The 13,072-nt window shown below is 36.7% G+C and overlaps 1 protein-coding gene across 1 annotated transcript in view; it reads right to left on the minus strand.

Moving 5' to 3' along the window:
- The window catches only part of LOC103196938 (glutamyl aminopeptidase), a 115,906-nt gene that overhangs the window by 67,597 nt on the left and 35,237 nt on the right, over nucleotides 1–13,072 (minus strand). Inside the window, exons 4-7 of the mRNA XM_007940781.1 lie at nucleotides 8,205–8,325; nucleotides 5,825–5,979; nucleotides 5,262–5,375; nucleotides 1,924–2,058 (exon numbers count right to left, since the gene is read on the minus strand). Of these exons, the coding sequence (XP_007938972.1) occupies nucleotides 1,924–2,058; nucleotides 5,262–5,375; nucleotides 5,825–5,979; nucleotides 8,205–8,325 (525 nt within the window). The remainder of the gene's footprint in view (nucleotides 1–1,923; nucleotides 2,059–5,261; nucleotides 5,376–5,824; nucleotides 5,980–8,204; nucleotides 8,326–13,072) is intronic.

Raw genomic sequence — 13,072 nt, forward strand, 5'->3', positions numbered from 1 at the left:
AGACAAAAAAAAAAAAAGTAAAACCACCACAGTCATTGAGTGGATTTCTACTCATAGTGACCCTATAGGACAGAGTAGAACTGTCCCATAGGGTTAAGGAAGCAGACTGCCTCCTCTTTGTCCCACGGAGTGACTGGTGGGTTTGAACTTGCCATCTTTAGGTTAACAGCAAATGTCTTAACCACTGTATTGCCAGAGCTCCAGTTAACTATAGATAGATATATAATTTAGGCACAAAATCATTTTATTCAAAAGTGATATCTTAGTTTTTTTTTTCTTCTGAAATACCATAGTGCCTAAGGCACTTGACTGCTAACTAACCAGAAGGCTAGCGGTTCAAACCCACTGGCCACTCCTCAGAAGGAAGGTTGGGCAATCTACTTCCGTAGTGATACCGCCTCAGAAACCCAAGGAGGGGTTGCTATGAGTCAGGTCCGACTCAGTGGTATGTAACGACAACAACAATTCGATGAACACATCAGCTCTCTACCTCTTTTTCACTGTTATACTATTAGTACTAAAACACCTTATTTATAAAACTTTAAGCCAATCTTCAAGTAAATGGCCAGAAAAAACATTGCCTTCCAGTTAAGATAGTTATAGTTTTTATTGTAATGTATTGAGTATTCTAAATTATTTTGTATGTAGTAGAGGCTAAAGAGTTGAAACATTTATTTTTGACCTAACATCTTAAACTCAGAAAGAAACTGATTCAATGAATATACAAGTTTCTTATCTTAGATAATTATAAAGTATGCTACAGATAGATTAGAAATTTTCTTTTTAACAGGAAGATCAAAAGAATCATTGACAATATAATAGAATAATGAATAAAAGAAGACTGAAAAAGTGTCATGAGAAGAGTATGAGACAGAAAGCCAAAAAATACGATGCTATAAATTTCAAATACTGAGATGTAGAGGCTTTTCACTCAAGCCAAATTGATTTAGTGTTTATTTAATAATAAGCCTATTTTTTGACTTAAATAAAACTTCAGAAATCTTGTTTTTGTAGTGTGTCATGGAGTCTATTCTGACTCACAGCAATCCTATATGACTGAGTCGAACTGCCCTAGAAGCTGTAATCTTTATGGGAGCAGATCACGGGGTCTTTTATTCAATGGAAGTGCTGCTAGGTTCAAACTGCCAACTTTTGATTAGCAGCTGAGTGCTCAACCAGTGCGCCACCAGGGCTCCTTATTTAAGATATCTATCAAGATAAAAAACAATTATTAGTTTGAAGTAACTTTCGAGTGACTCAGTGTAGCATGTAAACCACGAGAAAGCTGTGGTGAAAATGACTAAAATATTATAAATTATACATGTACAGCTGTGGCATATGTCCATAGATGAGGCTTTAGGAGATTTTGCAGAAGAGAACGGGTAACAAAACTTCGTATCACTATACATTTTCAGCAACTTTTCATAGAATTTTAATGGATACAAATGCCACATCTACAACATGCTAACAAACAAAGACATCTTTAAATTTTATCTAAAAATGTATGAAATTAAACTGTCTTTGATCTAAAAGCTTAATGGGAACACTAAATGATTCTACTCAAAAAGTTATCCACATACATAGCAGTTTCACTGACTAAAAGAAAAGGTCTCCTGTCTTTTAGACAATTGTTTAAATAAAAAAATTCTAAAACGGATGCTTACAGTGTAAATGTTCAATTAGCAGATCGAGAACAGTTATAAAAAAATGAAAAGAGAAATTTTATAAAATCTGATTGAAAGCCCCATGGCAATGACTAACACTGATCATTCCACTGAAAAAGACAAATGACTAAATATTCACCATTCAGGTTTTTCTAAAACCCTTTGAGATAGTCTGACCATTCTTACTATTTTTAGGCATTTACTAAAAGAAAAGTCACTAAACAGGAAGAAGTCCAAAACAATGTCATATTTTTCCCACCTTGCTGTAAGATATTCCATCAAACACAGATGTTATTTCAGCAGGGGTTGCCACAGTGACAACAATTGGGTGTGAAGACATCAAAGAATCATCCTTTTGTACAGGTAATACATCTTCAAGTAACATCTGGTCACGCTGAAATGGCAGAATGTACCAAAGAAATATAACATTTCCTTCATACTGGTTCATATTTTAAAATATCATTTATATAATAAATATTGGGGACAAAGTAAATATAAACCACTCCTTCAAATTGTTTGAAAAAACATTTGGTTCGCAAACTAATCATATTTTGCACAGCCTGATCTATACTGGCGGAGCTCTAGTAGCATAGTGCCTAAGGCTATTTGTCTGCTAACCAGAAGGCTGACGGTTCAAACCCACCAGCCACTCCTGGAAAGGAAGATTGGGCAATCTACTTCCGTAGTGATACTGCCTCAGAAACCCAAGGAGGCATAGCTATGAGTTGGATCCAACTCAATGGCAGTGAGTTTGGTTTTGGTTTTGATCTATACTTAGTGATTTCCTTCCCTTCTTCTTTATGGTTACTTCAACCTTTCCTTGTAAATGACAGGCCTAGAATATTCAAGGCTGGTGGTTTAAACCCACCAACCACTCCTTGGAAGGAAGGTTGGGCAATCTACTTCCATAGTGATACTGCCTTGGAAACCCAAGGAGGGGTCTCTATGAGTCAGATCTGACTTGACAGCACATAACAACAACAGAATACACAAAGCCAAAAACCAATCCAGTTGCCTGCCATGGAGTCGATTCTGACTCGCAGTGACTCTGGGTGAGTCAGAGTAGAACTGTTCCATAGGGCTTTCAATGGCTGATTTTTCGGAAATAGCTTGCCAGGCCTTTCTTTCTTCTGAGGCATTTCTGGGTATACTTGAACCTCCAACCTTTCAGTTAGTAGCTCAACACTTAACAAATTTGTGCCACCCAGGGACTCCTTGAAAACACAAAAACCCATGGTTGCTGAGTAGATCCCAACTCATGGCAACCCCATAGGACAAAGTAGAACTACCCCATAGGGTTTCCAAGCCTGTAATCTTTCTCACGCAGAGCCACTGATATGTTGGAACCACCGACTATTAGCCGCCAAGCCAAGTACTTTAACAACTGTGCTACCAGGGCTCCTCCTAGAGGGCACAACAACAAAAACTAAACAACACACTGCCATGGAGTCGGGTCTGACTCATAGCGACCCTTCCTTGGGTTTCCGAGACGGTATCACTGCAGAAGTAGATTGCCCAACCTTCCTTCCAGGGAGTGAGTGGTTAGTGGATTTGAACTGCTAGCCTTCTGGTTAGCAGTCAAATGCCTTAGGCATTATGCCACTGGAGCACATCTGTGCAGTAATTATCAAATTCCCTTACAGTATATCTTGATTTATCTGGCCCCTCCCCTCACCAGACCTTAAAGGAACTTCTTAAGGGCAAGAAATGTTTCTTATTCATTTTTGGTGCTCTCTAGCATTTGATGAATGAAAGTCTGCATAAATGAATGTGTGAGACCATGTAATTAAAATGACCCTTAAGAATTACCTACCAAATTGTTGTGGAATCTAAGTAGTGTTTTTTAAACACGGTAATTGGATAATAGTCAATATTAAAATGTTATTGTTTGTTAATAGACAGGACATTTTGACATAAGAAGGGCATCAGACTACTTTAAGAGATTAGGGCAGAAAGGGCAAAATAAATTTTTACTCATAATTTTTCAATAAATTGTATTAGCACTTTTCAATGTAGGTTAATGTTTCTCAATTGGGGAGAGGACAATTGGAATTGTGGAGACATTCTATTTGTCAAAATTGAGGGTGGGGGTGGCACTGGCATATAGTGGGGGCAGAGGCCAGAGATGCTGGTAAATATCCTATAATACACAGGGCAAACCCTCCACATCAAAGAATGATCAGGCCCCAAATGTCAATGGTTCCATGACATGGCTGAAAAATCCAGTTGTACATTAAAATATTTAAAGAAGTGTTTATCAGGACAATAGCTTTTTCACCTTTTAAAATAGGTTATGGAAATTTATGGATAACCTCACGAAATTTTGAGGCTTAAAGCATTTAACATCTTTTTATTCTGTCTCAGTAGAGGGCAGTAGTCTACACAGTACCTAACGTCTAATTCCCTTTCACACATCTACGTAGTCATACATTCATTTATACAAAGAGCTAAGACTACTTACATGCTCTAAGTATAAACAACAAACAGGCCTAACTTTTCTGAAAAACAAAAATATTATAGGATTATTTATAAGCTTGAAGAATTCATTTCAAGGTCCCTAATGGATTGAATAATGATAGTAATTAAAGGTACATCTTGGAAGCTTTTATGCTTATAAGGTAGAGAACAATGTTCTTATTCATAGCGAAGAAAACTGACTTAACGAGATTATGAAACTTGTTCTAGGTCACATTCCCTGTCTCGCACCTAAGAAATCATGTGTCCAGTGATTTCCACCAATCAAGATATTTTTCACTTGAATTTTATTTTAAAGAAATTTATTTAAGCAAGAAGAATCCTGTTCTTGGTGATAAGAAATCTGACTCTAGTCTTGGTTTTGCTACCAAGTGTCAGTGTGACATTCGAGAAGTTATATTACCTCCTAAGCATCAACTTTTTTACCTGTGAAATGAGGTATTTGTTATATGAGATGTCACTGTGGTACTTATCAAACTCTCTTATAATGTAGGGAGCTCTGGTGGTGTAGTGCCTAAGGCATTTGACAGAAAGCTAGCGGTTCAAACCCACAACTCACTCCTCGGAAGGAAGGTTGGGCAATCTATTTCCATAGAGATACTGCCTCAGGAACCCAAGGAGGGGTCACTATGATTCAGGACCGACTCGATGGCAGTGAGTTCTCAAAGTATATCTTGATTTATCTGATCCCTCCTCTGACCAGGCTCAAAACTGGGAACTCCTTAAGTGCAAGTAATGTGCTAAGCTTATGCTCTTATCTTTTCACCACATAATTTCATCAACCTAAGGTGTGTAGTTTACAAAGTGAGGCTTAGAAATTTTTTACTAAGAGCTAGTATATATTTTCTTGAACACAGAGTTTTCATATTTTCTAAGCTATTTTTTTTTTTCTGACTTTGCTACATGTTCTTGTGTGACTCCATCAAAGTTATCCCTCAATTGTAGTGGTGAGTTGGCCTCTGGGGCCTGGGCATAAGCTTTTCATGAGCCAGCTGGCTCCAACCCATTCTCACAACGGAATTCCCAAGTCCCCACTGCATTGAACCCCCTGACTGAAGTCCAAAAGCTCTAAACTACATTGCATGACGGAAGTACAGATTCTGGAGCTGGTCCAGGGCTCACCATTTGCCACTCTTTTTCTGCATGATTTACTCCCAGGAACTCAAAGAAGGAAGCAAATCCTTCATTTAGCCACAAGTCTTCCCACCAGTCCATGGTCACGATATTTCCAAACCACTGAAATTATACACAATAAAAAGATAATTACATTCTTATGCTTACAGTAAATACAGAGGCCTAGAAGACTTTAATGTATGTATTTGTCTATGTGCATTTTATCAAGCATAACACAGAAGTGACAGGCATTGTATTTAGCATTTATCTCCTGCTTTATTTTTCTTGATTGCTAAATGACCTTAAATTCTCCTTAGTTCATTGCCTTTATTTAGGTATTACTAGAAATATAGAGAGTTATAAGCCAGTCTCCTGTGTATTTTTATTAGAGTTAAAACAATTTGTTTTAGAAGTTGTTTATGGTAAATGTTTATTAGTACTATGAAAGACTTCCATGGGGGATTTTTCTGAGTTGGCTATTTTTATTTGCTAAGTTATAATCCATTTGAATTATTCCTGTGGTCTTAAGCCACTTTTTAAAACAAACTGATATGATGCCCAAGATCCTGTACCTGATGCACAAGTTCATGGGCAACCACACTGGCCACCCTCTGTTGGTTTGATGAGGCTGATTCATTAGGGTCGTAAAGCAGGTTAGTTTCTCTGTAAGTGATGAGGCCCCAGTTCTCCATAGCACCAGTGCCAAAATCTGGAATAGCGATTTTATCTATGGAAAAAAAAGAGCCCAGTGAGAAATACATTCTTTCCATTTGTTCATAACATTTCTTACCAAATTAAGTTCTTTGGATGAATGTTTTTTAAAAAGGCTAAAAATAATTCCTTAGAGCGAAAAACAGTAATCCATTTGTGCAAACTTTTCAGTCCTAATGCACTCAAAATTTCCATGGACCCTTTTCTGCTGGTTCCAGATATCAATGTGTCTTTTTTTCCCCCCGCAACAAACATACAAATAGCAGCACTCTTCTAAATGCCTCTATAATTTTATGCCTTTTGCTTTCTCTGTACTTAATTTTTTATAAACACTTTTTTTTTTTTTTTTCATGATTTTCACCTAGGTAACACAGAGCATGTATTTGGGGGAATAAGCTGTGAAGAGAAAGAGAAATAAGTTTTCAAATAAGGACTTGGAAGTACAGAGTTTCTAAGTGTACAGAAAAAGATAATCGAGGATACAGAGTATCAGACAATACAAAAATTCCACTTTTCCCCTAATTCTATACAATTTGAGGTCAACCTCATTCCCTACCAATCTAATAGCTTACCACCCAACTACATGTATTAAATAAGTTAAAGAAATACGGAATTGACTATATTCTTTCTAAATTCCCTTCCAGATCTAAAATTTGGTGCTCTAGGTAGACTTTCTCTTCTTTATTTTTTGCTGGAGCCTGTAATGCCACCCATAATGTCTGACAGAGGAGACTATATTTATCAGTTCTATGCTAAATTCCAAAGCTCATCTTGTTAGCAGACAAAATATAACTTCCCCAGTAAATGAATTACAGTCAAAATGTATTTTTTTAAGTTAATACCTATGATTTAATTAAGGACTTAAGTGAAAATCAATTTAGTTTTCATTTCTCATATAAGAAAAGGCCTCCTCATTCTGGTTAAAAGAAACATTCTTAAAACTTTTTATAAAAGAGTAAAAATGGATATATTTCAAATGGAGGTAGTTTCCTTTTCATGCTATGTTCATTATCAGGTTTGGCTATTCTGACACAAGAATATAGTTTAAAAGGTGGATAAACATCCTCCTGAAAGTCACTATTTTATATATCGCACCTAATATTTAAACAAAAGAAAAATTTTACAGCTTCAGTCCTTCGGTGAGTATTGTCATTATAATTAATAAGATTCATTGCATTAACATTTTTGAGTATAATAAATGCAGGTGCTATTTTTAAGGAAACTCTAAGACAGAGTCAGCTCTGAAAGGATTGAAAATGCATATAAAAGAAGGTGAAGAAGGAATGAGAGCGATGAGGTAGGAAAGAGAGGAAGAGAAGAGAGAATTAAATTTGTAAGAGTCCACTTTCCAAGTTAAACTGGGTGGTACAAGTAAGATAAAGGGGAAAAGACTTTTAAGTTAATGAGCTTAAAATTTTATTAAATATCATTCTGATTTTGATGAAAAGTTGGTTATCTTCCAATCACCTGTAATAGTTGTTAGGCAATTGAAAAAAAAATTAAAATGGAGCTGTTGCCATTGGAGAGAAAAGGTAACATCTACAAACTTTCTCCGAACCACAGCTATGCAGAGCATGTGACATCCCAATTGCTTTGTATGGATAAATTAATTATTAAGGTAAGAGGAGATCAGAAATAGGGAAGTTAATTATTGATTGATTTTCTTGCTGTCTGCATTTTACCCCTACAGATATATATATATATATATATATATATATATATATATATATGGGTGTTACAATTAAAGTGGTGATTTGCTATTCACCCCTTAAGCTTTTTAATATGGCTTTCAGCTATTGATAGAATTGTCATAGTCACACTACTTTGAGCATGGGCTTGCTTTTATTTTAAAAAAATACATTCCTGGAAGAAGAACTCATGTTTCATTTTAACTGCTAGAGAAATTAGAAATAGTCTTGTAAAACAATGCAAAGATTGGAGTCACAATGGACTCATACCATCATTTGTTCCTATTATCTTCCAAACCATTGATGGTAGGGAGGTGATGTAAACTATTGAGAAGAGTACTGATTTTGAGATTTGGAAATAAAGGACTATTCATCTAGCTGATAAGAAAAGGGTACAGACATCATTCTCAGAGGACTTGAGAAGCAACTGGCTGGATCTTTCAGCATCTTTGGGATGATCATTGAATAACGATGAAATAATTGGAGGAAGCGAGGTAACTCAGGTGAAAACAAAGACAATATATTAAGAACAAGAAAATAACACGATTCTCACCTAATTTAGGAAGAGCATACTCCATAGCAAAGTATTCTTCAAAATAATCAAACACACTCTTAGTTATGTTTAAAGCATATTCAGCTGTTTGCTTTTGCTCTGGCTGAACATAAATGGTAAGCTATTAAAAAAAACACAAAAATTCAGTGAAATGTATTGCTTATTTGATAAAACAAAGCTGATATATGAATAATGGAAAGAGGATGGACTTTGGATTCAGATAAACATAATTTGAATTCCAGTTCTGCCTCAGACTAAGTACATGGTCTTAGACAAATCATCTCATTTCTCTGAGACTCATGCACAAAAGGGCAATACTGTTGCATCTCCACTGAGTTATATTAATAACTAGAAATAACAGAAGACATAATAACTGACAGTGTGATAGACATTTTTAGATGGTACTGTTTTCTATTGAGAAGATATATTGTCACTTAATGTGTGCTTATCCATCTCTCAATCACTTGTCTGTCTGCCTGCCTGAATATCTATCTATCTAATCTATTCATCCATCCATCCATTTGCCATCCTTCAATATATCCATCCAACCATCAACCTGTCTATATCTCTGTGTAATTTGTCTTTGCAGAAATGAAGTTATATGATTTTTCTCATCTGAAGAACTCTTGGTTATATACTTTCCTCTTGTGGTGTTTTATTCAGTGTTAACCAAATTATCCTTTTGGGACTTTAACTCTTTTATTCCCTGAGCCTAAAATATAATAATTCAAAATTTCCCTGGAAGATAAGCATCTTGGTAAGCTACATCAATTCTCTTAGTTGTTAAGGTATTAATTTTGTGATCCTACAATTTAATTCACAGCCATAGAGTCAATTCCAACTCATAGCGACCCCCATTGGGTTTTCAAGACTATAAAGCTTTACGGAAGAGACTGCTTCATCTTTCCCCTGCAAAGTGGCAGTTGGGTTTGAACCACTGATCTTTTGGTTAGCAGCCAAATGTCTTAAACCCAATACCACCAGAGAACCACCATTCCCTAAAGAAAGATATCCTGCTTAGTAAAGTGAAAGGTCAGCAAAAAAGAGGAAGACTCTCAATGAAATGGATTAACACATTACAATGGCTACAATGGCTACAGTGACTCCAACAATAGGCTCAGGTATAGCAAGGATTGTGAGCTGGCTCACGACCGACCGGGTGGTGTTTTGTTCTGTTGTACATAGGGTCACTGTGAGTAGAAGCTGACTAGATGCCAACAAACAACAATGACTTAATTTATAAATCAAACCAAATATAGGGCTTTTTTTTTCCATTTTAAGCATATAAGACATTACAAAAAAAAAAAAAAAAATGCCAAGAATCCTCCTAAATATAGTATTGTGCAAGTAGATGTGGACCCTGGATTCCAGGGCATAATTATGAACAAAAAGCATAGGTGTATAGACACTTCTAAGTAGGTGAAAAAGGAAAATTTGTTTCAGACAACTTGCGTCTCATAAAAGGTTGTGAAATATTTAAGTGAAATATACTAACTGAACCTACAACCTGATTCAAAGCCCTCAAGTAAAGTTTAAGATGGAGTCATCGGGTAAGTGCAAGATCATTTCCTTAACCAGAGCAGGTGACTCAAGAATAAATAAATAAATAAGAAATACATTGCTAGTTTTGGTATTTATTTAGGCATACATCTTGAGCTATCTTAGAAGTGCAGAACAGTGGAAAGATCCAATAATTTGAAGTTCAAGTTCTGAAAGAGCATGCCTTAAATAACCAGCGCTGGCTCAACTGTTCTCACATGTACTGGGTAAGTTATTCTTTCCTTATTTGCATAAATAAATATGTCTTCTTCTTCATCCCAGAAGGCAAAACAGCTCACTCAATTATTATCCTAGTGTTCTTGCCAGAAGCACTTATACATTTCTTCACTGCCCTCCTGTTCTTTTTGTAAATAATAGCAAGAAATTTCCAGGGAGTTAAATGAAACTAAAGAGTCAATTGGTGACCATCAATAAATCAAAGATAATTGCTCCATTAGTGCCTAAGGCACTTGACTGCTAACAAACCCACCAGCCACTCCTCGAAAGGAAGGAAGGTTGAGCAATCTACTTCTGTAGCGATATTGCCTGGAAACCCAAGGAGGGGTCACTATGAGTCGGTAGGATTTCATGGCACAAAACAACAACAACAACAATGTTGTAAACAGAAATTCTCAGATTTTATTTTGTCTGTGAGTTAATCCGTGCGCCAAACCTCAGTCAGATTTTCTACCACATCTGTTCTCTACCATTAAAGACTTCAGGAAGAGCCGCTCCTCCAGACTCTACTATTGTCTACAAACTCGTGCTTTTGGGCTTCATTTCAGGAGTTATTATACAAATGAAACGAAATTGGCCTCTGTGGATTAGTCCTAGGTTTTATTTATTTCTTTATAACAGGATCTGTTAGCCCCAAATCTCACCAGTTCCAAACTAAAATTTTCACACATCCCATTTTTTAATAAAATAGCCAAAATAAGCATTTTTAAAAACTATTTAGAGCCTGTCTACATTGCATATCACACAATTCTTTTCCACCATGTGCTAGCCATAGATAAGATAAGCCTTGATGCTGCTCTTCTGAGCTTCCTGACCCAGCGACATCACCTAGACACTAAGCACTCCACCTCTTGGGAGTTTTCTGGCTTTATTTCCCTTTCATTGGCTCCCTGAGTTGCTTGCCTTTGGAAGGTCTCCTGCTGCGAGGGACTGCCCAGCCCCCTCACATGCAAACTATTAACCCATGGGCCTGGATAGCTTGTTGTGCAATACTGCCATCTTGTAGTCAAACCGTTTTCCTTGATCAGCCTGAACTTTTTCAAACTCACCACAGTAATGGAAAGAGAAGAGAATGGAAGAACAGATACCAGTGAAGCCTTCCAACATAGCTGGAACAATGAAGAGAAAGACTCTATGTGCTCTTTCTACCAAAATCTTCTTGTTTCCTATGCCAATAGATCAACAGGCTTAAGCTGTCTCAGAGGTGAGCTTCTGAGACAGTCTAATCTCCTGCTGCCTTCACTCCTCCTCTACTCTGTTTTTCCTGTTCTCTAGCCTCATCTTTAACATGTCTTCCATCTGCATCTTCTTCCTTTTTCTCTGGGCTTTGGTGGAGATGATTAACTTCCCTCCATCATCTTCTAAGCCTCACTGTTTCCATTCATGACAAACTTCAGCAAATTATCCCTGAACTTTCATCACATTTTTAAAAAATTGCTATCTTTCTGGTTTCCACCCTGTAGGCTTGTTTATAGATAGCCATATTGAAATAACATGAAGGACGGAGACACAAATGCAGTTGCTTACTTGTTCTTTATCCTTTATATATGCTTTTATTGCTCAAAGAATCCATAGAAGACTAAACATTTATAGGTCTTCAAGAACCTAACGTTTTTGCACAGAAGTTTATATAGATCAGTTTTTAAAGACAGCAAGTTCTGTAAGCAAATTGAATTACCTTGACATCTCACTGTTGGACACCATTAGTCATGTCTCAAAGCCCTGAATCTATTAAGCTAGTGGCAGTTTTTAACATCTGATATTTCTAAAACTTATATTCAGCTGAACATTCTTTGGGAAAGTGTGATGTATCTGCTATAACATTGATGCTGTTGTTTTTCCCCAGTCATATTAGAACCTACTGTTAAGAAGGCTTTTATTGTTGTTAGGTGCCGTCAAGTCAGTTGCAACTCATAGCAACCCTATGTACAACAGAATGAAATGCTGTCTGGTCCAGCACCATCCTCAAGTCAGTGGTATGTCTGAACTCATTTGCACAGCCACTGTGTCAATATATCTCATTCAGGATCTTCTTCTCTTTTGCTAATCCTCCAATTTACCAACCATGTTGTCTTCTCCAGGGACTGGTCAGTCACTCCTTATATCCAAAGTATGTGAGATGAAATATCACTATCCTTACTTCTAAGGAACATTCTGACTGTATTTTCTCCAAGACAGACTTATTCATTCACCCGTCAGTCCATCATGTGCTCAGTATTCAATAAAATAGATTGACACAGTGGCTGCAACAATGAGCTCAAGTATAGTAAGGATTGTGAAGACGGTGCATGACTGGGCAGTGTTTCATTCTGTGGTACACAGGGTCACTATGAGCTGGAGCTGACTTGGTGGCACCTAACACCACCACCACCACCACCTTTCATAGTTCAAAAACTCCTGAATTTCAATATACAACTGCCCACAAAATTTTCAGTTCATGTTTTTAGTTTTTATTAAGAATTTTGGAGTCCCTGGATGGTACAAAAGTTTAACACACTCTGCTATTAATTGAAAGGTCAGAGGTTCAAGTCCACCCTGAGGCTCTTAGGCCTGATGATCTACTTCTGAAAAATCAGCCATTGAAAACCCTATGGAGCACAGTTCTACTATGACGTCATATGGATTTGCCATGAGGTGGAGGCAACTCTACAGCAACTGGTAAATTTAGAATTAAAGTTTGAAGGAGAATTGTACAAATGAGAAAAACGAGGTCTAACATCACAATTAAAAGTAGACCTGATACTAGAATTCAAAGTTCAAAGAGTTTATTCTTTCACTACATCATACTGCATCTTTACTCCTAAAATTGAAACTTAACTTTCCTTAGTCATAAAATGATAACAATATCTGTCTCATAAGCTTATTGTTATAATTATATAAGTAATATATAAACAGCTTGCCATATAATAGTTTTATGCATCTGTGGTGGTTATGTTTGTGTGTCAACTTGGCTGGGCCTGGTTGAGGGGCTGGGAAGCTGGTGATAGTTATTGCCCATGATGAGACTGGCAATCAACTCCATGGTGGGATCTACCACAAGCAGCTGAGTAGCTGCCTTTGGGATGTGGTCTGCTTCCTGTATATAAGGAGAA

This window comes from Orycteropus afer, unplaced genomic scaffold (genome assembly GCF_000298275.1).
Source record: "Orycteropus afer afer isolate SDZICR_OR568_19922 unplaced genomic scaffold, OryAfe1.0 scaffold00071, whole genome shotgun sequence".
Taxonomy (NCBI): domain Eukaryota; kingdom Metazoa; phylum Chordata; class Mammalia; order Tubulidentata; family Orycteropodidae; genus Orycteropus; species Orycteropus afer.